Source organism: Harpia harpyja, chromosome Z (assembly GCF_026419915.1).
Source record: "Harpia harpyja isolate bHarHar1 chromosome Z, bHarHar1 primary haplotype, whole genome shotgun sequence".
NCBI lineage: Eukaryota > Metazoa > Chordata > Aves > Accipitriformes > Accipitridae > Harpia > Harpia harpyja.
This window is the reverse complement of record NC_068969.1, coordinates 93,674,021-93,698,160: the sequence shown is the minus strand read 5'-3', so window position 1 is coordinate 93,698,160 and position 24,140 is coordinate 93,674,021. Positions and strand designations below refer to the sequence as shown.

Genomic DNA, 24,140 nt, shown 5'->3' with positions numbered 1-24,140 from the left:
TCATGGCTTCAGATAAACTTCAGATAAAACCTTAAAAGCTCAATGCAAGAAGGACATTTTATTATTATTGTTATTATTGACTGGCTGTTAATGAAATCATTCCAAGAAGTACAGGATATGTTTGCTGCCATTAATTTCATTCTTGATCTACATTATTGGTTAGGCAAAAATATTATCTAATAATGTACATGACCATGTTCTTGACTTTTTCTTTTCCTTATTGTTTTGCTTATACATGACAAACATCGCTGCTGCCAAGGACAGGATTCTAGCATAACATATAGATGTTACTTGAAAGAAAACACCTTATATATATTTTGATGCATCTGACGAAGCAAACATTAAGCGTACAAAATTCTAGTAACTGTAAGTCAGGGAATAGACAACTGTACCAGGGGTATCATTCTTAAAAGCTGCGGTTTTATTTTACTAAATTATCTATATTAAAAACAAATCTGTGCCTGGTGTGGAATTTCACTGCATCAAGTGTTACAATATTTTTGTTTTCATTACAAGCAGGAGAATGCATGTAGAACAAGTGTTAAGAAACATGACAATAAATTAGAATATAATTTACAAAAGCAAAAATAATAATAATAAAGTAACAGTGTACCACATTAATACTGAGTATAAAATAATAAGCAACTAATCACAATAATACAAAGGTAATTTCAGTCTGTATTATTAAGGATATCTATGTGACATTCACTCCATTACAAAGTTCCTAACGAAATGGACTATTTTGGGGTGTATACACCTTGAGGGGTTATGTCTAGATTTTTCTTTCTGTTTTGATCTTCTTCAGCTGATAGTATTGCTCAGTGGACGTAACTGGCACCAGATTGATTTCTGCATTTCGTATTCTACTATTTGATTCTAGGCCTGTCATATTTATAGCCTATACAAATAGTCCTTTTGTCACTATTTAGGAATATAACACTATTTAGCTTAGATTATATAGATGGCTACAGTGTAGCAGCAGCAATGAACTGTGCTGTGAAAACTAATTATTTTTCTTTGAATTATGTTTCATTTTTCGGTCTTAGTCTGAAGCGTTGCTTAGTTTGTAAATCCACGTACATTCTGTGTTTTGTTCCCTTTAACAATACAATTCGACGTTGCTCCAGGGAGTTCTTTAAATTCCAACCTCAGTGCTGTTATGTTGCAGAGTAAACACTGGACTCCCTAATGTTCTAGCACCAGTAAGAGAGCAAAATGCATCTTTGGAAACACTCCTTACAATTTTAATGTCCTAAGTGAGGTAAAAGAAAAAAAGGTTTCTTTTGAATAGATAGAAAACCCTTTTCTTGTTAGCTGAAAAGACACATTAGCTGATAAACAAAATCACGCCCTGGCAAAACCTGGACCCTGATACAAAGAGGCCTCTTGCTTAGGGAATGCCATAGCAACCCCTTTCCCTTTCATATTTTTGACCTAGCCAGGGCATGCTAGCACCAAGGTGTTTTGTCAAAAGGATATAGAAAGTTGATTCACTTAACAGAGAAGGACTACATACTGCCCTTAATCCCTATGTGCAACTCCCAAAGATTGGGTTTTTTTATCTATTGGTGTCAGTTTTAACAGGAGTTGTTTACATGGTGATGAGAGCAGCAGATAAGCATATGTGAATACATGCAAGCCAACTGAAAAGGAATTCCACTGGTCACAGGCATATGAAAATGGAAATACTGGCAAGAGGTAGCAGATGACAGGAATGTGATGGCCATGAATACGTGGGCTACACAAAACCCCACAGATAGATTGTCAGTATGTTGGGGGGACTTCATAGCATGAGTCCTGTTAACAATATCTACTGTTCCATGTTAATTCACATTAGTAAATAGTGTGCAACACATTTGGCGTGTTATTGGTAAAATACACTGGTACACTTCAATCTCATGATATTTTGAAATTATTTTTCACTGAAAAGAGTACTTTTTTTAAAAAGTGCTATTTGAGTTAGAATTTGTAACACATTATTGTTCACATAATTTTAATTGCACTACAACAAAGGAGGCATAGTTGGACACAAAAGCACATTCATCAAGTACCTGCTGCAAAAGGCAAGTGTTCAAGTACAATATATTAATATAAACAAGTACCTACTTTCCTTATCTCCTTGTTGAGTCTGTTATTGAAAGGTGATGGGGAAGAGGAGCATGACAATTAACTTTTTTATGGTAGATTCTTGAATGTGACTTGCCTAAGTAGTTTGGTTTCACATTTAAAAATGCAAAGTATTTGGTGAATATTAAAAATACGGTAATATGAAATAAGCGGAGTATGGCAGCAGAATAGTTAAGGCCTCTAGCTACTAATCCAGAGGCATGAGTTTGTTCCAGTCTCATGCCGAAAGCTGCCCCTAGCTTTAAATATGGTCCAGCTTTAAATATGTACCTGGCCATTTAGGTGAAGGTGGCCAGACTTCATTCTAGCCACCCCTTTTCCAGTGTGCCTTGCTCCTGATAGTCCAACAGGCCTCCTGGCTCAAGTACACTTTTGACTTCTCATTTGAACAGAACCTAGATACCTCCACGAGTAGTTTAGTCTTTGGTTGTAATCCTTGCCCACTCTGGTGTGGTCTCCTGAACTGCACATTCATGTATTCTTTCTCATAAACAAATGGCCTTCTGCTATGGTATCAAAGAAGGCAACATCTGGAATCCATTTTAACTTTCAGCTTTGCAAAGGATTGTTGCTACTACACAGTAGGCTTATCTTTTGCACTGGAATTCCTTAGTTTTGGAGAATCAAAAGTAACATGTAAACCAGACCTAGATGCCCGCAAAGTGATTTCTTCTTTGTGGCTGGTGTTGTAAACAAAAGTGAGCTGGGGTCAAAGTGTAAGTTCTAAGCAACCTGTATGGTAATAGTGAAGGAGCTAGCAATATGGTCTTCGCCACTGTTGGAGTCTGCCTCCTCCGTGATATTGAAACATATTCCCTTTCAGTGGAAATGTCAGCTTCACTTGTACAATGGTAAGATGGCTATAAACCTGCAACACACATTTCATTTCATTTCATAGCACACTTCTATTTCATGCACCACTGCAATAACTGTTGCACCTCTTAAAACTAAGTCCCTCATGGTTGTTCTATTTAGTATAGATATATGGCTCACAGCAGTGTTCAGGAAATATGGATTACTCCAAAAGGAATTACGTGGAATGAAGGAAAAATACATTTTTTTAAAAATTTCTGCTCCTTAAATAACATTTCCAAGCTCATTTTATAATTTAAATTGTGGTGCTGTGTTGTGAGATAAAATAGTTAACATTTTTAAGCTATGACTTAACTTTTTTTGATTATTCTTGACTTCCATAGTAGACCAAGTCATAACAGCTACATTTTAAACAGTTTTAAATACAAATGGATTCAGTGTCATTGCTAAGTCCATAATAAAAATTATTTGAATGGTCCAAGGAGGTAAACAGACTATTGGATTTAGTCAAAAGAACACAAATGTTCCACAGTAAGCTATTCTATATGTGTTGTGTGGATCTTTCCAATTTGGCATGCCCTCCTTATACTGTGTCCAGCACTTCGGATTAATAAATCCCACTTCACAGAAGTTAAAATAATATTGAAATCCTGTCAGCTGGGGCTGACCAGTGGTTACGTTTTCCACAGGGTAATGCATTTGCAAGGACGTCAATCTCATTCCGCTGTGTGGCTCTCTTCGATGGACACTCTTCCACAATGATAATAACAAGGCACATTCTTGTGCTTTCTGTGGGTCAGTGTCCTTGGCAGGTCTTGCAGCACATCTGTCTGAAGTATGCTCGACTGCAGAACTTGAACTTCAGCACCAGTGGGCAATATGCCACTTTGTTCACATCTTTGCACTCTAATAATTAAGAGCATTAAACAGAAAAAAATCAGAAATAAAAATTAAAATACAAAGAAAATTTTGACATTTAATATGCTGCTTCTCCATCCACCTTGCCTCTCTGTAACTAGTCTTTCTAGTCCAGCCTAGTGCACACAATATGTTTTAAAAAGCGATAAAAACATTTGCAGGGCTTCTCTCCCAGACATGTAGAAGTGTGCCCACTTTGTCTTGGATGAATTATCATTTATTGGGATAAATGATCACTTCAGACAGCTAGGAAATGAGTCATTTTTCTTACAATATTTTTATAGCTTCTTTTTCAGGAGTTATTTTATCCATCCATGAGAGGTTATCTAAAATCTAATATGATTCACACTGTTTGGTACCATGTCTCTGCATTTGCAAGCATCCTTGAAATAGAATGTACATTGCAGTAACAGGGATGGAGAAAACAACGAATGTTATGAATAAATGCAGCAACAGTGCGAGTTCAGTGACTGGACTGAATGGCAGATTATGCTTTAGGCTTGGTTCCACACAGCCACAATTTCTTTTATGCAGGAGGAAAAACCATTGTTACACTTGCAATAGACATGTAAGAGCTTTTTTTCATAGTTCTGTTTTCCCTATATGCTGGGCTTACTGCCTCAGCAGCCCTTGTCATACTGGCAGGCAGGCAACTCTCCCAGGAAGGAGAACAAGAGCTCAACCATGTGGAGGGAGGATTCCTCCTTTTCCATCCCACATAGGTTGTATCTAAAGTGACTTGTGGGGGTATATTACAGGAGCACTGCTGGAACATGCTGTGGTTCTTCTCTGGCTCAGTTTCCTTTCTGTGGAAAGAAGGTGGGAACAGGGACTGGAAAAGTATGGTCCACACCCAGTTCTTATTCTGACACAGTTGGAGATACAGCTCTATCTGAGAGCTCAGGGGAACACTCAGGTTCTACAGCTCAGATGTTGCTGCTGCAGATTTCCTTTGCACTGGAGTGAATATTGTGATACATGCCTGATAGGGGGTTTTTAGTTAAAAGCATTTGCACAGTTCCTTCCAGACTGATACTAAAATAGGACTTTGGCAAGGAGCTTTGCTTCGCGTGTAGGAAGATGGAAGAGATGTATATACGGAGAAAAAGTAAACCCCACAAGTTTGAATTAGAAAAATTAAGTGATGGGAAGAATGAGAAAATGATTTGTCTCAAAGAATGCTGTAAGTTTTTAATCTTTTAAGGCTGCATTTGATAATGGCTTCCTCCTACAATCTTTCTCAAATTACAACAGCTATAAAGAAAATGTGAATAAAAAGGAGATGAACTAAGCAATACTTTGACCATTATTGCATTTTGTATTGATTTGATTATCTAGAAGTGAAGACTGGAAGCCAGGATGCTGTTGCTCCAGGGCCTGACAGAACAACAGTCCTTGACTCCGAGATGTCTGTAAGCCAAATATGAAAGAGACAACAGACACACCAAACAGGTAAGAAAAGAAAAAAGTAATAGAGAAACAAACACAATCAGTATGTACAACTATTCAGCTACTCCTATTTGTCTTACTTCTACATACCATCTCCTAGTACATTATTTTTGCTCTGGAACAGGTAGTTACGGACAGTGCGTTCATGCTGCCAGCATACTGTAATAGCAAGTTTAGTGCAGATGAGAATTTTTAGTATTTGCACCTAGGAAAGCATTAGTGAGGCTGAACTTCAGGGTCTGTACTGAACGGTATTTCTGAAAATGGCAATATGCGTGCTTTTAGGCAGATAAGTAGAGGTCATGAAATGATTTAAACTTTCATTTCATTAACACAGATACAGTGCTTTCATTGCCATTTTTTTACTCCCCCTACCCAATGTTTTACATACTACTTTTCTAATTTTTTAATTCTCCATTTGGAAACAGTGTTGGATGCCAGGAGAAAAGACATTGGGGGTAGCTGGTTGTAACAGACATATTTCTCTATCAGCAATTGCACATAGTCACTGTGTTTCACAGAGCTTTAAAAAGTCTTCCCAAAAGAGGTCAAGTATCTTCCAGAAATATTTCAGGTCCCTGTGTTTGTGAAGACTGGGAATACAGGAGAGACAGATGGTGAATTATAAATGAAGTGAGGAATAAAAACGTTCACTTGATCTTGACGAGAAGTAAAAAGTTTCCTCAATCCCCAAAACAACCCTCATACACATTGTATTTAGTTAAATACAGATAAAGCCACTAACTGCGTTTTTGCTAGAATTAGGATTTGAAATTATCCCATTTCATGTTTCTTTAAGTTATTCTTCCTCTTGACTAAAACTGGACCCTGTTCAGCCAATGCCATTTGGACAGCAGTGAGACAATATTCTAGAAGTTGCCCACAACTTCTGTTTTAAAAATCAGTTTCGAAATAGATATCGTGGCTGATGAAGTAGCCTATTCTTCCTAGGACTGTGGTTGAATGGAAGAGGTTTAGCAGAGCCTTTTTTGTTCCTAGTAACTACTGTTAATGAGTTTCAGTAAGCTACATGTATTAAACTCTCCCTTCCTGAACTTTGTGGCTAGATCAGACAACATTATATTAAGTATCATGCTACAGTAATAAAATCACAGAATGTCACTGGGCCTTCAGCTAGAGACTGCAAAGACATATCCCACAAAATACAAGGAAAACTAAAATGACATAAAAATTGATAAAATAGTTTTCAGGTGGCCTTTAGCAGTCTAGACTCAGCAGACATATATATACTTAAGAGAATAAAATAATTCTGAATACATTTCAAATTGTGTGGTACATGCTGCCTGTAGTTCACTTCCAGCTGTTACCCTCATCAGTGGCAGCCTGTTAAAACCCCATGTATAATATTCTAAATCACCAATGAAGACTGTAAAGAAAACAAAGAGCAGATGTAAAATGTGACAAGATGTATTGTAACTTTCTTATTATTTCTGTATCCCCCAAATTTTGACTCTTATTTTATGTAAACAACCTGTACCTTTCCCAAGAAAGTGCTTCCAAACTTTACTGACATGATCATTACACTGCAGAGTGGCTCAGGCTTCCTCAAAACCATGTATGTTCTTATCTTGGGTCAGCAAAATTAAGTTGTCTGTAAATTGTTGAACGGGTTCCATAGGCTGCGAGCACTGGAGTTTGGCAAGTGAAAGGAATCAGGAGGTTTGCTGGGGTTTGAAATAGGAAGGGAATCCCCTCAGCTAGTCTGACACTGCTGCAAACTGATGACCTGTTGCTGACGTTGCTTCTGCCCCACAGTGGGGCCCAAAGCATGAGGCAGTGCTAGTAGGTGGCATGTGGACAAAGTCTCCGCACACAAGCAGGTATGCTCTGCTACGTATGTGCACTCCCAAGGGCCAGAACGCTCCCTCTGAGAGACCTGACTCATTCCCTGAAACCCAAATATTGATACACAGTTCACATCCCACTGCACCTGGAGAGAGACAGAAGCGAGCGTACAGGCACAGTATGCCCCTCTCACAAGCACATTCACGAGGAAATACCAGAACTCCAATATTTCTTTCTTAGAAAGTATTATCTTTCCAAAAACAGTTGTGCTCTTTAGGATTAGTTAGTTCTTGAAATCTTACAGGCTCTCCATCTCTAGTATGCTGAAAAAGATACGCCTCTCTCTTTAAAGGCTAACGCTTCACTAACACAAAGGATGTCAGCTCCTCTCGTGTCTAAGAGGATTTTTTTAAGGCAGAAAATGTGCTATACATGCACATTATTCTGCAAATCCTCAGTTTGTGCTTCTTATATTCAGTATTTAACAGCAGCTCTGGAATGTGTATAAATTAGAATATGTATTTAAGAAATAATTTCAAAAGTATTGAAAAAATACCGTGAAGACAAAATTTTTGTCTAATTTTGGGATAGGGCACCTTAGTATTTCATGGATTGCAGCAAGATTCTACTGAAAGGATGTAGGTATTTTAAATTTTACATGAACTTTGACATCACGTTTACTTTTGAGCCATTTGAGCCACTGAATCACTTACAAATAATCAGTGGTTTCTAGTAAATACCTTCAATGTGGGCCATAAGCAAAGATGGGACACAAAGTGGCAACGTGTTGGGAACTGCATCTATTGGAAGAGATTGTGCTGTACCTTTTTCCCCTCGATTCTTCCTAACTGCACTAATGAGGCTGCATGGCTGTCAGTAAAGAACTGGCTCATGCCTGGCCCACTTAGAGTGCAGGCCAAAGAGCTGAAGTCCATCTGGAATACTATGTAAGTGATTTTCAACATTTTCTGTTTGTGGATCCCCAAAATTTTCCAGTGCAGGTGTAGGTCCCTGAAAAACACTACTGCAAACAGGCTCGCTTCTCACAGTTACCCTGCACAGTTCCACTGTAAAGTCCACAGCCACCCCAGGGTACACAGATCACACACAGAAAAACCCTGATTGTATTCATCTGCAGGAGATTAGCAGATTTTCCTGATAATATTGAAGAATTACTAACATAATGACTATAAGTAACAACATAACCTTGTCATCTTGAAATTAAGAGGACACTGGGACTAAACCATGCCCACTTACGAGCACCTTATTACCTTCCTTACTTTGGAAAAAGTCAACATCTGTGTTTGGAAATAAAATATCATTTAGCCTCTGAGCTTTAAAGAGCAGAAAGTTTTCTAGATTGATAATCATCACGTAAAGATGACTTGAGAGCACTAAACATAAAAATGGGAATTAAAATAACCAAGGAAAATTCTATTATGAAGATTTTTCAAATGACAATACGGGATGATTTAAAGCCTCTGTTTAAAATTGAAACTTCCAATCCGTAAATTACAGTGCTCACACACTGAATCATCATTGTATGTCTGGGAAGATTTTAGTATGCTCCCATTTCATCACAGACATCTCCATTTGACAGATTTCTATGATAACTTTGAACCTATGGTGCAAACCTGAATGGATACAGTAGGAATTGAATGAACACCAATCCAGCTAGACTGTAGCATAAATTTGCCTTTTTTAAAAATTTAAAATCAGAGTGTTTGTTCCATATAAATAGAATATTAAATTCCTAGTAGGTGGAGAACCTGTGTAAAAGATACTCCATTATATACTGCACAGAAATTAGTTACGTTAAAAGGAGCAGTGTTAGTGACATTGCAGTCAAGTAGTCTAAAATTTAGGGAATATCAAAATTTAGGGAATAACTGTTTTAAAAGAACTATTACTGCTGTGCAACCTTTCTTGATTTTTTGGACATGTGTGTTTTGGTAATTTTTTATTCCTTTTCCCTTTTCACCCAAAATGAAATGTACTCATCTGGTGAGCAACTATTCTAAATTTTTACAGTCAATGAGGAAACTTTTTTTCTACTGCATAGAACCCCAATTCTACTTTGAAGACAGCATTTCTTAATAGGTTGGCTTGGACAATTCGGAAGTTCAGATTTGGAGCCTTTCATAAACATTAATAAGCTTATTTTGACATTATTATCTAATATATTGTCTAGCAAAAATACGTTATGATGAAGCTAGTTAATCATCTGATTAACTTAGACTGTATAATGTAAAAAACACTGTAATTATTTCAAACAGCATTATAAATCCAAGAAATTAAAAGTTAATTAGAAGAAGCTGACAAGTAAGTCAAAGTATAAGAACAGGCATGTAGCACCGTGTAGCATTAAGTCTGTGGTCCCAGTCTTTCAATGAACATATAATTAAGTATTTTTGCCACTACATTGTTAAGTTAACCCGTGATGGGAGCAGGTAGAAGGTCAATGGATGAGAAGTATATCATGCTCCCCCTGCTATTAGGGACATTTCCATTGAACCAATAAAGAGACTGGAAAATTAATGACACAGAACAATGGTATTTTGTTCATGACTTAGGCTATGTATTTTTAAGGGAGGTTTTTTAAACAAAGAACGTGTATTTAGGTTTTTATTGACTTCACCTTTGAACTACAATGACTAATTAGAAAATAATTGTAAAAAATTCATTCACAGTCTGAGAGATGATGTCATGTAGACTTTTACTAATAAATTAATGCAGTACTACTGACCACGTCACTTCACTCTTTCCAGAATAAATTGTATTATGATGGCAAACTTACCCTCTGTGTTGGAAATGGGAGTACTGTCACATTTACTTTCACACTGCTGCATTGATGGAGGTCTAAGTGTTTCTGGACACTCGCTGGATGCTTGTCCAGTATATGAGAGGCACTGTACTGTTCTCATCTGTTGCCCAAGACCACACTGTGCAGAACACTAAAAATAAGAAAGATAAAAAAGTAGAACGACTTGGATCCAATTTTTAAATATAAAACAAGATAACAGGAAAGCAATCAGGAAGGGTACACACGCACAAATTTTAAAGATAAAAGGCATATGAAAAAGAGATTTGATTAATACAGAAAATAATTTTCATAAAATAGTTTAGAATTTTTCTTTTTTGACAGTATATGCAAGCACTTGTCTTTCAAAGAAAATAAAACACAATGCAATGTTGGCTCCCTGAACAGTTCAGAATTAAGGTATAAGAATATAATTTACACTATTTCATATATCATGTCTGAGTTTAAGTGCCTGTTTTCAAGAGAGAAATAGTCACTTTAGAATAAAGAAGAAAACCCAAGGAGAACAAGAATTCAAATCTGCTAGAGGACTTTTTTTTAAGGAAAAGGAAACTATCTTTCAAACAAAAATACTTTGCTGTTTCAAAACATTTTTTAATTTCTGTAACTAAACAGTGGTTTTAGCACAATATCAATTTAAGATAAATGTGCATCTGAACAAATACCATAAAAGAAAGGCTGATTAGACTGCAATACCACGAATGATTGTCCCCCGGTTAGTTAAGCTAAAGTGGTTCATTTTCATTAGTGGCAAATTCCTCAACAAACTTAGAAACTGAAACATCCATTTATTATTTTAAAAACAGGCCATTGATCATAATTGAAATGCAAAAACATAAAGAAAGAAGGAAACTCAGTATATCATATTTATAAATACTACATAATGACAGTGCTATTCAGCCTGTCCTGTAACAATTTATCTCCCTGTCTGGTAATTCAGTGTATTTTATGTAAAATTAGATCTCAAAGGTTTTTTGGTGGCTATATGTGTATCCTACTAAAACAGGAATTGGCTTTGTATTTCGATCATGTTTCTCAAGGAAGTTAGATGTGTTTTAAAAATACTAAACCTTGCAACACTGCTGTACAGCCAAATCCCCTTCCAAAAAACCTGTAATAAGGACTATTTAATTTTTTAAAAAATGCATACACAAACTCACGCAGGAGAAACTAGATTGCTGTCAGCAAATCCTTCACAGTTCAGCAGACAACTATCATTCAGAACCACACTTCAATCTGAGACAAACAGGGGAGAAGCTATTTGTTTCAGTCATGTGAACCAGCTCTTATCCACTTACAGCAACATCTTATCCTTAGAAGGTGCTAACGTGTAGGAGACTAACAGCAATAAATACTTATATGAACTATTTTACCTGTCCCCAGTCTCCAGTAACCCAGCGAGGGGGAGGACATCGGCCTAAACTACAGCGGATGCGGACCGGCGGCTTGCTTTCCTCTTGGCATTGTGCGGCTGGAAAAGTTTTTAAAAGATCGCTGCTTTTGCACAGAACAATTCGGTGTTTGAATCCTGGGCCACACTTTGGTGTGCACTAAAAAAAAAAAATTGATATAAATAAACAATTAAAACCTCAGTAAAAAGTCAATAAAAGTGTCAGAAAAGTTATGGAAAACAGAAGACTATATTTATGGTCTTATAATTAAACTATAATCACAATTTTCCCAAGATTATAATGATAATTAAAAATGTTTAGAAATACCAACAAGATGACTGATTATTGCTTTATTAAGTTCAAGTTTTTATAAGTTTTAATCTGATAAAAGTAGATTTCCTTTGCTATTTACATTTAGGCTATGGTGTTACTATTTACTCACATATAAGAGCCTTTAGGTTAGGTTTAAGAAAAGCACTTTGCTGCAAAATAGAAAGGTCGGCCACATGTAGCACTATTATGAAACAAACTTGAGTGTGCATTTCAGAAATTAAAAGTAGAACTCTCTGTTCTTAATATGACCTTAGTACAGTCTTTCTCCACCCCAGTTACAGACTACTGAGCTACAATGAACACATTTTTCCTCAATAAACATATGGGAAGATAAATGGTTTACTGGACTCCATAGAAACCAGACTATTCAGATAGAAATACTGTACCCTCTCCTACAATGCATGCTTTTCTCTCCTCTCCTGATTAAATTTTAATTCTGTTTTCACACAGTTTTTTGTTTTCCTCCTTTTATCACTCCTCTGCTTGTTCTAACAGCAAGCAGATAATAAAACAGTAATTTGAAAAGAAGCAGTTCTGATGACCTCTGCTTTTCCTCCTCTTTCTTCATCTTGGTCCACCCCCCACTTCTCCTTCCTTTTTGCTACTGACTATTAACTGTCATTTACATTAGCACAACTGCAGAATGGGGAAGAGACAAGTGCTAACAAAATTAAAACTCAAGACCTTCCCCAAATCAGTCCCTCTTTAACATCTGACCAGGAGATTTTGCAAGCACAGTTTTAGAATTCCCTACTGGCATGTTAAATTTTATCCTATAAGCGTATCTGCAGTATTTGGACGAGAACCAGTTTCTGATAGCATAAACCTTACATACAGATTATGCTAAATCTGTCAAGAGGGGAACTGCCTTTCATATGAAAGCAGCTATAGAGACAAAACATTATCTGGGAAAAAACACTATGTGGACCGAAGCAATATTCAAGAGGTCACACACCAAAGGCCTTCGACACATCCAAAACAGGTCAGTATATAACCAGGGAAAAAACAAAACCCCCTAAGATTCATTTTCAAAAAAATGACAAGTGATCCAAACTTTACTGTTGTATGCCTAATCCCGAAGCACCTCTGCCTAACTTAAAGAAATTTTAGAACAGTGCCACAGTACTATGTAAGGTATTGATATTCCCTATACATATGTAAAGGTGTATAAATATATACCTCGAAACAAGACCTTTAAGAAAATCTCTCACTGGGAGCCACCTAAACTAACCAATACAGAATGGATAGGTTTATCCTAAATCTTATCTCTGCTTAGGTTTAAGATCTTAAACGAGGCTGCAAAGAGATGGGTCTTCCATTTGGAGTTTATAATCCAGAACTGCAAAATGGGTATATAATAACTTTCCTTAAAAATTAACCTTTACTTTCCTATGCTATTCTATCCCTTCCTACCAAGGTACTGCCTCCTTATCTACAGTAGTTCAGCGTTCAGAATTCTGATACAGAATAGCCAGGTTCAGTCATCCTCATACTGAAGGACCTTTAAGCCCAAATCTTGTGTACCCTAAATACATGCCTACTAGAAAACTACAGGAAGGAGGGAAGTAAGAGAGGAAAGATCTCTATCTCTCTGACTGAACTGCAATAACAATATTAATACTAAATAGAGACCACAGAAGAATAACAAATGTGTGAGGTCTTCAGCATCATGATCATGACTCCTTAAGTTCAGGTCCAAATTCCATGGAATGTTGCATGTATTTTCTACCACAAATATTTCATGTAAAATGCATGACGTTTAAGCAGGAACTAGAAGCAAGTGCCCCTTTCTAGCTGAGTACTTAAAAATCACCTGTGCTCAATTTCTTCCTCTCAGTGACTGAGCATTCTGTCAAAAACAAACAGAAAAGACACAAGGTTGAAAGGACCTTGTAAAAAATGTCAAAACCCAATGTGCCTATGCTGTTTCATAATCTCTGGAATGTGTTAGCAAGCAAGTAAGAGTTTGAGGATCAAAATTTGAGTTTAGGTGCATCCATTTTCTAGTCCTTCTTGAAGACACATTGTTTTATCTATGTCTAATCTCTCACCTAAGAAAAATCTTCTTTCAGCTACTGGTACCAGAAGAAAACTAAATTTCAAAATTCCACTAAATAAGATGGACTACACCCAGTCCCCAGAAATGAAACTGAAGTAAGGAAATAAGTTGCCTACAATAATACTGAATCACCAAAAATAAAAAGTATCAGTAGAATTTAACAAAAAATTTATGTCTCCAAAGTAAATGCAAGACAAAATGCCCAGACAAACAAAAACAGAAAAAAGTGTCTTCCATTACTAAATGCTTCTAGAATTTTTGACTCACTCAGTGGAAGTCATGACTAATGGTAATACGAATGCAAAGTAAATGTGCTTGTCTGATAAGGCTCCTCTCAAGAAATCCTTAGATTGTTTTTTTCCAGTTTATTTTATTATCTGGAAAAACATAAAAGAAGTAATTTACAGTGGGCAGAATAATTCAGTCAAAGCTCAACTATTGCAAAGCGCGAAAACTTTTATGACAAAACTGACATTACCTGAGAATGACTACATTCCATTGGGCAAGACAGTTAGCTTTAATTACTATTTGATAAAAGCACTTTTACATTCTCCTAAGGACTTTATTTAATCTCTATGTTTACAAAATGATTTTGTTTCTCTGACCAAAAAGATGCAGAATTTCTTGTTAATTAACCCTGAAAGCTAAAAAAATGTGTAACTATACTGATGCTCAACAAGTACATTAGCTGGCACTTTTTCACAATCTCAGCAGAGCTTGGATCCCTAGATTAGAATGATTTTGTTCAAAATTATAACATGCTCCTGCTGTATAAAAGGCTGGATATGAAGGCCTTAAAAAGTCGCTGAAGCTTCTTACAAGGGTGGTAATGTTGATAGTCTAAGGATGATGTATTAGTGAGCAATGTCTCCAGGAGGTAGCTAAAGGGCAACAGTATATAGACAACATATATCTACGGCTCTGTAACTTGTCATATGGATACTATCATTTGTTAGTACTGAGATGATGCCTAGATATTCCGATCAGAAATAAAGTACTGTGATAACGGATGCAAAGAGCTAACAAACTATCAATGCCACAGACGTGGTATGACAGAGTCTTCAAATGAACATCCCTTCCCACTCATCCATTCTTTCGTTTTCACTCCTTTCTGCTCTAAGTCAAATTAATTTTCAAAGGGCTGGAATATACTGTACCTTTTCAGGTCGGGACAAGGACCATTTAATACCTTTTCTGCCTTGATTTTAGTGCCCTACTTCTTTTGTGAAATGCTGGCTAACAGTGGGGTAAAAAAAATATTGTTCTGCATGTAGAACAACACACACTTTAAGATTCACTATGCCATTTCTAGGTTTCTTGAGGTCCTGATCTACTCTGAGGAAAGCTGCTGGAAGAAACTGCTTTTCTACAGGTTTCAGGTTATAAAACTGACAACTTTTTATAGAACTGATTCAAAAAAATATCTGTTACCTTAAACGGAATAAAACCAGAGACAGATTGAGTTATAGCCTGGGAATGACTGAGGATTATTAACAAAACCTGGTACAAATAACAGGAGATTCAGAATATAAGTAAAAGCACCTGTCTGATAAAGTAATGAAAACAAAAAAATTTCAGATGTTCACTCTGTATTTTAGAAGATTTTTCTTTGATATAAAAGCTCACTAAAATGGCATTTCATTCATAATTCCTTCAGAACAAAACCAGTTAAAAATATGTCAATTTGCTGTACTGTTCCTTTTGTTCAAGGAAAAATAACAATAATAAACATGTTGTCTACAGAAGTAGTTTCTTCAGCTAAGAACAACAGATGGAGATTATACAAGCATGAAATTCAGACAGCAAGAACATGAACAACAACAGCTTCGATGACAGCTCACAGCACTGTAATTTAACATGGAGGTATTACTACTTTTAAGTACTGCCATAATGCTTAGACTATTGTTAACTAATAGCGGATGGAGTCTCCATCATTGGAGGTACTAAAAAGCTGTCTGGACGTGGTCCTGGGTAACTGGCTCTAGGCAGCCCTGCTTGAGCTCGGGGGTTAGACAAGATGACATCCAGAGGTCTCTTCCAACCTCAACCACTCTGTGATTTAGTAAACTATATTACCTGCATTAACAAATTATGGTAAGAGCTGTTCTGTACCACTTCTATGGGTGCTCACAGTGATCCTAGTAGGCTTCGTTCTTCATGCTTTGAATTTCCAGAGACTTTAAAAACTTTTGGAGCTAAATGTATCTGTGCGTAGAAGAGATCTGTGCAACTACATGCACATCAACCTTCTTTATAGTATCCAGTGATTTATCATTACTTTGAATGAAAGACACTTCAAAGGCAAGCAAGTACACAAAAAATCAGATACAATGAATCATGGGTATATATCATTGGTAGATCATTCCAATTTATTCTAATGGTCTCCATTTTTTTAGACAAAGGAAGTGCAACAGTTCTAACCCACCTGGGCTTCAGTAGAGTATTTGAAAGGGGGATGACAACTGGGTGAAGTTTAGAATTTGAGATGCTACCTGCAAAGACCTTCTAGGATCAGTCACAGGACTGATCTGATTTGTATTTCTTTCCAGTCTACTTGATGATGTTCACCACAAAAGTAGTTTCAGTTGTTCAGTGTTTCTGAAATTACTGAAACTAGCAGATAGCACAGGTAATTAACTGACCTTGATGCTACACAGGTATGCTCTACAGAAAGAACTGGACAACTATGACAACGTTAATACCTGAAATGAAGTGAATTCTGGCAGTATGACATGTAAGAGCATGCATTTCCAAAAATAAAAACCAAGAAATGAAAAGAGGATAAAGATCTGGATATATTAACAGAGTGCAAGATGACTTTACGTAATCAGTGTGTGATAGCTGTGGAACAGAAGCAGCTTGTTTAGGGTATACTGATACACTTTACATTATGGGTATCACCAGTAGAGGCAGGAAACAAAAGAATGAGCCACATGTGAAACCTCCTCTGGGATAATATATACATTTAACTCTAGTCATCCATTCCCAAAAAGACAACTTCAAACTGAAACATGAAAGCAGAATGTGATCAAGATTAATTAATTTCTGATGAATAATACCTGGAGAGGAGGAATGGCTGTTTCAGATAACAAAAGCAAACAGGTATAAACTGGTGTGGAACTAAAATAGAACATTAGACCACTTCTTGCAATTCAAAGACTGAAGTTCAGGAATAGTTCTCCTAGAAGCAGTGGGACAAACCCCCCAATTAACTAATTTTAAAACATAGTTTAATCAGTGTATGAAAGCAATTATATGATACAGCTGCATTTGACAGCAAGGACACGGACACAGACATGGAAACTCAGGAAATCCTAACTTATAAGTACTCCAAAGGGTACTTGAAATAAAAAGTTGGGTAGGATGGGAGTCCAGGATGGCAAGGATCTGAAAAAGTATACAGACATTTTTGAACTCTGATTTGCATGTGATGCAGTCGCATTCAAATGTATTTACCTTTCCTTTCAGCTGCACTGGTTCACATTCTTCAAATTCAATACTTGAATCAGTATAAGTTATAGTATAAGCTTGGCTTATACTGTAACAGGTATCACCATACTTAGCAAAAGATGTTCTTTCTTTAACAAAGAGAATACCAACTTTCAGGTCTACCTCTTGAGGCATGTTGCTAAGAAAGGTGATGCTTTACATCAGCATGGTTACTTCAGAAAAAAAAGGAGTTTATTCCAGCTTCTGATATTGTAAACTCATCTTCTCTACTATCCAGCTATTTGCTTGTTCAAAAAACCATGGAAATTCCTTTTTTCTTTAAGACAATTATCTCATACCAAATGGCTATTCTAGGCTTTTTTTGTTTCACTGGGGTTTTTTTACTACTCTATTTTGTATTTTACTATTTTACTACTGTGATTAATAAAACCAAGTCATAATCATTTGACAAAACAACAGAACTGACAACATAGAAGGAAAGAAAAAAGAAAAAACTGCTTCAATACTAAATCTATGAGGTTTTGAATTTCTTATTAATCCTTTACGTAGCAAGCAGAGATAGAAAATGTACTAATATTCAGTGGTCAGAGCTCTTGCCTCCACTATTACCAATGAGCTAACACAGCAAAATTTCCTTACTTCTGACCAGTCCAAAGCGACCCACTGTGGGGGACAGGACTGATTGTTACAGTGCTCTTTTTCAATAGGCCGGTGTGTTAAACAGTTGGTATTGTCCAGTGTCTCCTCCTCAGAAGGTCCAATCTTTCTGATACAGAGAACTGTTCGTGAACGCATTCCTCCATCACAGGTCTTACTGCATTCTGACCAATCTCCTATAAACCATCTGGATAGAAAAGGTTAGGAGACTCAGTTAATGCATTTCAGAAACAGAGCAGATAATTGCACAAACCCAGAAGCCAAATAGTTTAAATTACTAAACCCAAATCATTGTTAACAATACATGTATTCACAGTGAAATAAAGTAGAAACTTATGGGTCTTTTTACTGAACATTTAATTTATGCCTTACTGCAATCATATCTTCCAATAATAATACTACTTTGTATTTTTCTAGAGCAGCAATTTCCAGCTTAGGCTATAGTAGTTAGAAAGGAGTGTTGAGCCTGACAAAACTGCAGCTATTTAAGTAGATTTGTACTTGACTTGCCTGAAATTATTTCTCTGAAAGTGGTTTTGCAAATGGAAATGTTTGGGAACCACTACTGTAGGTTACAGCACAAGTTAAAAGCCAAGCTGGTTGCCTCTCCAGTATAATTACATTAAAATAATTTGATCTCAAAATTGGGCTTTCTGAGAGTTAATTCTCATCTGATTGTGAAAAATTTCTAAACTTTTTTATAAAAGGCTATACTGAAATGCAAAATATTCTTACTTATTAAAGTAATGCAAACACTAGTAAAACATTAATTCATCACATAAAAAATTTAAAGCACTGCATGATAGGTGCTAGAGAGAACTTCTGAGTGCATGTCCATAGTAAAAGTCAGGAGTTGGACAGTATATTTAGATTATTTTGTGTTGCCACAGAGATTAAAGCAGCTGTTAATCTGGCTGTAATACTCTTTTTTTTTTTTTTTTTTTTTTTTCCTTTCCCTCCTGACGAATGGTTAATGCAGCTCAATTCACTGGATATATCTCTTCACATATTCGATCACATTTGGTCTTCAATATTTCATATGTTGATTAGATACACTTGCCTGAATCATCCTTGCAAAGGATGAAGGTGAAGTCTAGTATGCTATCACGTGTTGCCAACATGCCAAAAATGCCAGGCATGTCAGTCACTGTGGATGTTCCTGGAGGTATGCTTGGAGCTACCTCATAAGATTTGTCATTTTCTGAAGCCTCTGTCAAAAAAAATGTGCTGCTATCCTGTCTTGTGTTATAGAATGTATAATATATTCTAAGAAGAACCTAGATCAATGCAGAGATGCAAACAAATATGCCATATTCTGTCATTAATCTCCCAGCGAAAGAGAATTAATTTGTGATTCTTTGCCACCAAACATGCTTTTACCACAGCAGGGAGAATTAGAAGCATTTCAGAGCTTTGGAGAGACTGAAGTGTTAATTTTTAGGTGGTACTATGATTTGCTCAAGTGCATTCTCAGGTACCTTTTATGTTTATACTGTATGACAAGACAGTACTATTCATAATTCATAGAACTATGAGAGTTACCTGTATCATTTCTTGAAATCTGGAATTTTAAGGGTTACTTATTGTAATAACAAACAAAATAATTATGAACAAACATAGTCTTCACTTCTGCTCAGAGACATCAAGTATAATGTAACTGGCATTCAGCTAGAAAGAGTAACATTTTCATAACTTTTGGTATACACCAGAAGGAAAGCAGAATTGTGCTAATTAAAAATGGAAATATTTGGCCACTCTATGTAAAAAGTGTTACTGGGTGATAAATCTTCCAGTCAAAAGGGTCAAACTTCTTTGGGTAACTATCTGTTATTTGAACAGCCTTCTTCTAGACTACTTACAGGATCAGGAATCAAGAACCCTTCCTTAGGAGTCTGGCACTTTGAATTCACCCTGTGGGGAACATCAGAATGGAGGCAGATGTGGGCTGAACTGCTCTGACATATTCAAGCAGATGCTGATTAATACACACTACCCACTTTCTGAATCCTGATGACTTGAGTTTCACCATGTTCATCAATGTCCCTGCTGTACTGGATAGAGAATCCGGAAGTGTCCCACTTTGTGGGTTGGGGTTTTTTTCTTGGTTTTGGTTTTTAAATAAATAGTTAAGCCACACATAGGAAGGGATAGGGATATGTTTGGTAAAAAGGAACTGACCAAACATGACCACTTCCCAAGTTCTGCTCTCAGGTACATGGTGTGAGAGTTTAGTTAGTGCACTTATAGCCATACTAAACAGTGTTACCCGAACAGAAGCCAAGTGCATATCCTTGCAGGGCAAACATATATTTACACATAGACTGTGGGGACAATGATTTAGACCTACTTTAGATCTGTTTGTGAGACAGCACATTCACATTCAATCACACACAAGGTGAGAGCAGTGTAATGGCTTCACTTCTGTTTAGGTCAAATGAGTATGGTACATGACACAGGGAGAGTAAGTGTAGAAGACATTGCTCTGCCATCCTGCAACCAGTAACCACACCGGGGGAAGCTGTTGATACTCTAGGAAGAAACTGGCTTCATGAAGACCTGTTGGGACTTTAATGTATTACAGTCTTGTCTAATTCCTTCCAGTGTCCTTCACGCTACAATTTTACGGTTTCTAAGAGACATTTAAAAGAGACCACAGCATTTCTTTATTGTGCAACAACTACATTTAATCAGCATTAATGATTTTCATGCCCAGTTAGAATATAGCTACAGATTATCACCAAATTTAAACTAACCAGAGCTTGTGACTCAATAAACTGTTGTATCTCTTCCATTTTTTCCACAAGTTTTATTTGTCTCAAAACATAAGAAGGAGCTGTTGTGCATATGCTGAAATTATTTTCTAGTGCAAAATATCACAACTGTTTCTAAACAGCTTTTGTAGTAAGATTAAGCTATGCTATAGGTCCTTGCCAAACTTCATTCTTGAACAAATGAGCTGCTGTGCTTTAATTATCTTTTCAATACATAGCATACAGCTACCTTTAAAAATAAAACTAAATAGATGTAACCAAGTAGATACCTAATCCTAAAGGCACACAGCATTACTGTACAACACTGAGTATCCTGGAGAGAAAGTTGTTTGACAAAATTGTTATCAGTAAATGGTTTGGTCTATTAAGCAGTTTCTACATTTGCCATTTCTCATGTGAACACTTCAACCCAAATTTTAATATAATAGACTTAAAAATACAGCAACATTTAGTATGTAATATAAATATCTATGGCAAAGTTAGTGTCACCTCAAGATTATTCTGTAACTATTACCTTAAGAATGGTTCCCAGTTCTACTCTGAGCACTACTCACCACATCTGACATTTACACCCCCAAAACTGCTTTGATAGTATCTTTTCACTTACAATATCTGATCTGCTTTGTGTAGTTTAAACATCACTGTTCCTCAGTCAAATCAGGCCTCCTCTAGGTCAAAGTGTGCATTTTCCACAACTGATTTCAGAGGAACAAGAAACCATAACAAAAAAACCAAAACCAAATATCCTGTCTGATAAGACAGGACCCTAATCCTAGGTCAGAATTTTATACACATTTGGTCAACAGCATTTATTATAGATCACAAAGACTTTTCTATCTATGCAAAATACATGTCCATCTTAGTGATTAATAACTTACTCAGGTGGGCAAGGCTCAGTGTTGCAGGCTCTTTGGTTTTCTGGAGGCTTACTGTCAGGGTCACAGTAATTGTTTTGTACAATGGAGTTGTCATCCAGCCTTTTACACACCACCTCTTGTCTCTGCACACCTTGGGATGAAATGAAACACCATTAATTAATCATTATTGCTCTTCCACTTGTTGAGCAAAAGTGTATTTCACCTATTGATTATTAATCCTACCATCCCACTTTAATTGGCTGAATGCTGCAGGGGTGTGAATTCCAATTGACTGAATGCCCCCTGACCACAATAAATCTCTCATTTTCCTTCAATTTTAGGCCACCCCACTGAGAGAGGATTTTAAATTGCTGTTGTTTTCTAAAACAAAGGGAATATATTTATAGATTTACTAACAGATCGTTTTTATTTGTATATTGCACAAACCCCATTTTTTCTCTACCCTCCTCTCATAGTAAAAGACACATTTCCAAAGAAAACATCACCAAATAGAATGTGGTCACACTTCAATGCAGAATTATTTGTTTATGTGCTCTGGTTTAAAATAAACCAGCAATACTGGGAAATAGTGTTGCATTTTTATACGTGTTATTCTATAAACATTTTCTTCATTAAAATAATAAAAGTATTATTCATTCTGAAAGATGCAGTTTGTTTCTGTGAATGCTCATTTTGTCTGGCACTCCCAGCTTCTCTTTCACTGTTAACCATCAACAGGGCAGTTTAGAATTGATTATCATTCCCAAAACATAATGATGTATCACTGCCAAGGCAACATTATAAGGTAGCATATTAAGCAGATCTTCTGATTTTTAAAAAACAGGATCAAAGAAAGGCATCAAAGAACCACTGATATGACAACAGTGCAGCTCAGAGTATTGCTGTAAAAAGTAGTACACAGGGCCTCCTCCTCTCTTTTTAGAACAAGCTGTATGATGTTTGCTAGCATAAAGACCATGGATCTGCAATTCATATGCAGTTCTTATTGAACAGCAGTACTCATAATACTGAAATAATAGGATTATTTGTATGATAAAATTTGCAAAAAGCCCTGAACCTTTCTTAAAACCAGAAGCAATTATTTAAATTTCTCCAAAATGTGAAATGCATACAATTAAATAGGGATTAAAACATCCTGGCTTCAAATATCTGCCAACTTTACAGCCCTCTCTCCATTTTAAGACAAGCTTTTTATAGGAGGTAGACATGCAGTAATAAAATTAATTACATAAATCTGTTTTTCAGGCACTAAACATCCCAGTAAAAACATGGGATTTCTTTCACCAAATATCTGTAGTCCTTTTGCTCATTTTAAACAAGCTAAACAACTTACCTTGTAATCGCTGCTTTTGTTAGACAAAAATGGACAAGAATCAAATTTCCTACTTTGGTTCATAAGATGTGATCCACATAGAATTCAGGTATTTAATTCCAACAGTGAGTCAAGCCTAGCCTTAAGATGCCTGAAGTTTGGCCCCCAAAGCATCCTGCTTGGCTATGAACAGAAGCCTCCCAGTCTACAGACATGTGAAAGGTCTTCATGAAGTTATGTGCAAAGGACATGGGGAAAATGGTAACCTCCTTTTTCATGAGTCTTGAGGATGGCATGCACTTCCCCATGAAGCTGCAGATGCAGGAGTAGCTATGATCCCTTCTCACTCTGAGGGCATTCCTAATTCCCATGAGAACACTGTAACTTCCGTGATTTAGTGGTTACTTTAGCTAAGGTGGCAAGACTGTGGTTTCTAGTCTGTAGATTATTTCTAGTTTTTATTCAATTACGGTCTGATGTAAAATGTCTAAACCACCTTGAAACCAAGGATGAAAATCCATACCTGCCTGTGCTAGATGAATGTCTTATTTTCTGGTTACAGATTACACCTCTTTCTTGTCTCCTGCCATGAGCCCCATGAATCTTGCATCCCTGGCTGCACTGTGGCCCAGAACGCTTATTAAAAATTTTTTCCCCTTCCCTACCCTCTTAGACTCCTGAACTTTCTATAGCACACAGTTAAGAGTACTCTTCTGGATATGTACTCCCAGCTGAAACCTCTTCACTCTGCAATAGGGAATTGCTATTTAATAGGTAACTGTCATGGCATCCTGCAAAACAGGGGTACTATCCCTCACGTAAAAATAGAGCCTTGTTAATTCAAATACTCTTGGGAAAACCCAGCAGTCTGGATCCTAAGCACATAAATATGTTCCATGTGTCCTCAACTCTAATGTTCTTGTTCCTGACAAACAGGAGAGTAGTTAGATTCATCACTCAACATACTGTTTCTTACAGGATGCCTGTTTAGCAGGTGAGAACTTTGATTCAGCCCTCAAAATCACCTGCATCTTCACCTCACCTCAAAATCATTAACCATGTTGAGACCAACTATGCCTAATGCTGGAGTCTTCACTCTACTGCAATACCTAAATCCAGAATCCAGAGTTTTGCTGCTGGGATCTCCTTTTTGATTACAACTACACATAACCTTCACAAAGTAGGCACTTTAAATCAGGTTGTAAATCATTTCACGTCTGACATCTCAGGTTATCCATAAACATCACAATCATTTTAAAGTAAGCTTTGTTTATGAAAAAGATAATGAATAATATGAGATACATGTCTTACAGCCAAGTAAACCAATCAGCGTCTTCCATTTGCTCTTCATTCTA

The 24,140-nt window shown here is 36.6% G+C and overlaps 1 protein-coding gene across 8 annotated transcripts in view; it reads right to left on the bottom strand.

Moving 5' to 3' along the window:
- Positions 1 to 400: 400 nt before the first annotated feature.
- The window catches only part of ADAMTS6 (ADAM metallopeptidase with thrombospondin type 1 motif 6), a 160,668-nt gene continuing 136,928 nt past the window's right edge, over positions 401 to 24,140 (bottom strand). For 7 of the 8 annotated variants that reach the window (XM_052777737.1, XM_052777736.1, XM_052777735.1 and 4 more), the window contains 5 exons: positions 21,474 to 21,603; positions 17,807 to 18,011; positions 11,308 to 11,484; positions 9,911 to 10,067; positions 401 to 3,846 (listed from right to left, as the gene is read on the bottom strand). In XM_052777737.1, coding sequence (XP_052633697.1) covers positions 3,737 to 3,846; positions 9,911 to 10,067; positions 11,308 to 11,484; positions 17,807 to 18,011; positions 21,474 to 21,603 — 779 coding nt within the window. In that variant the 3' untranslated portion in view covers positions 401 to 3,736. Of the gene's footprint in view, positions 3,847 to 9,910; positions 10,068 to 11,307; positions 11,485 to 17,806; positions 18,012 to 21,473; positions 21,604 to 24,140 lie in introns of those variants that run through there. The other variant, XM_052777740.1, reaches the window with a different exon arrangement.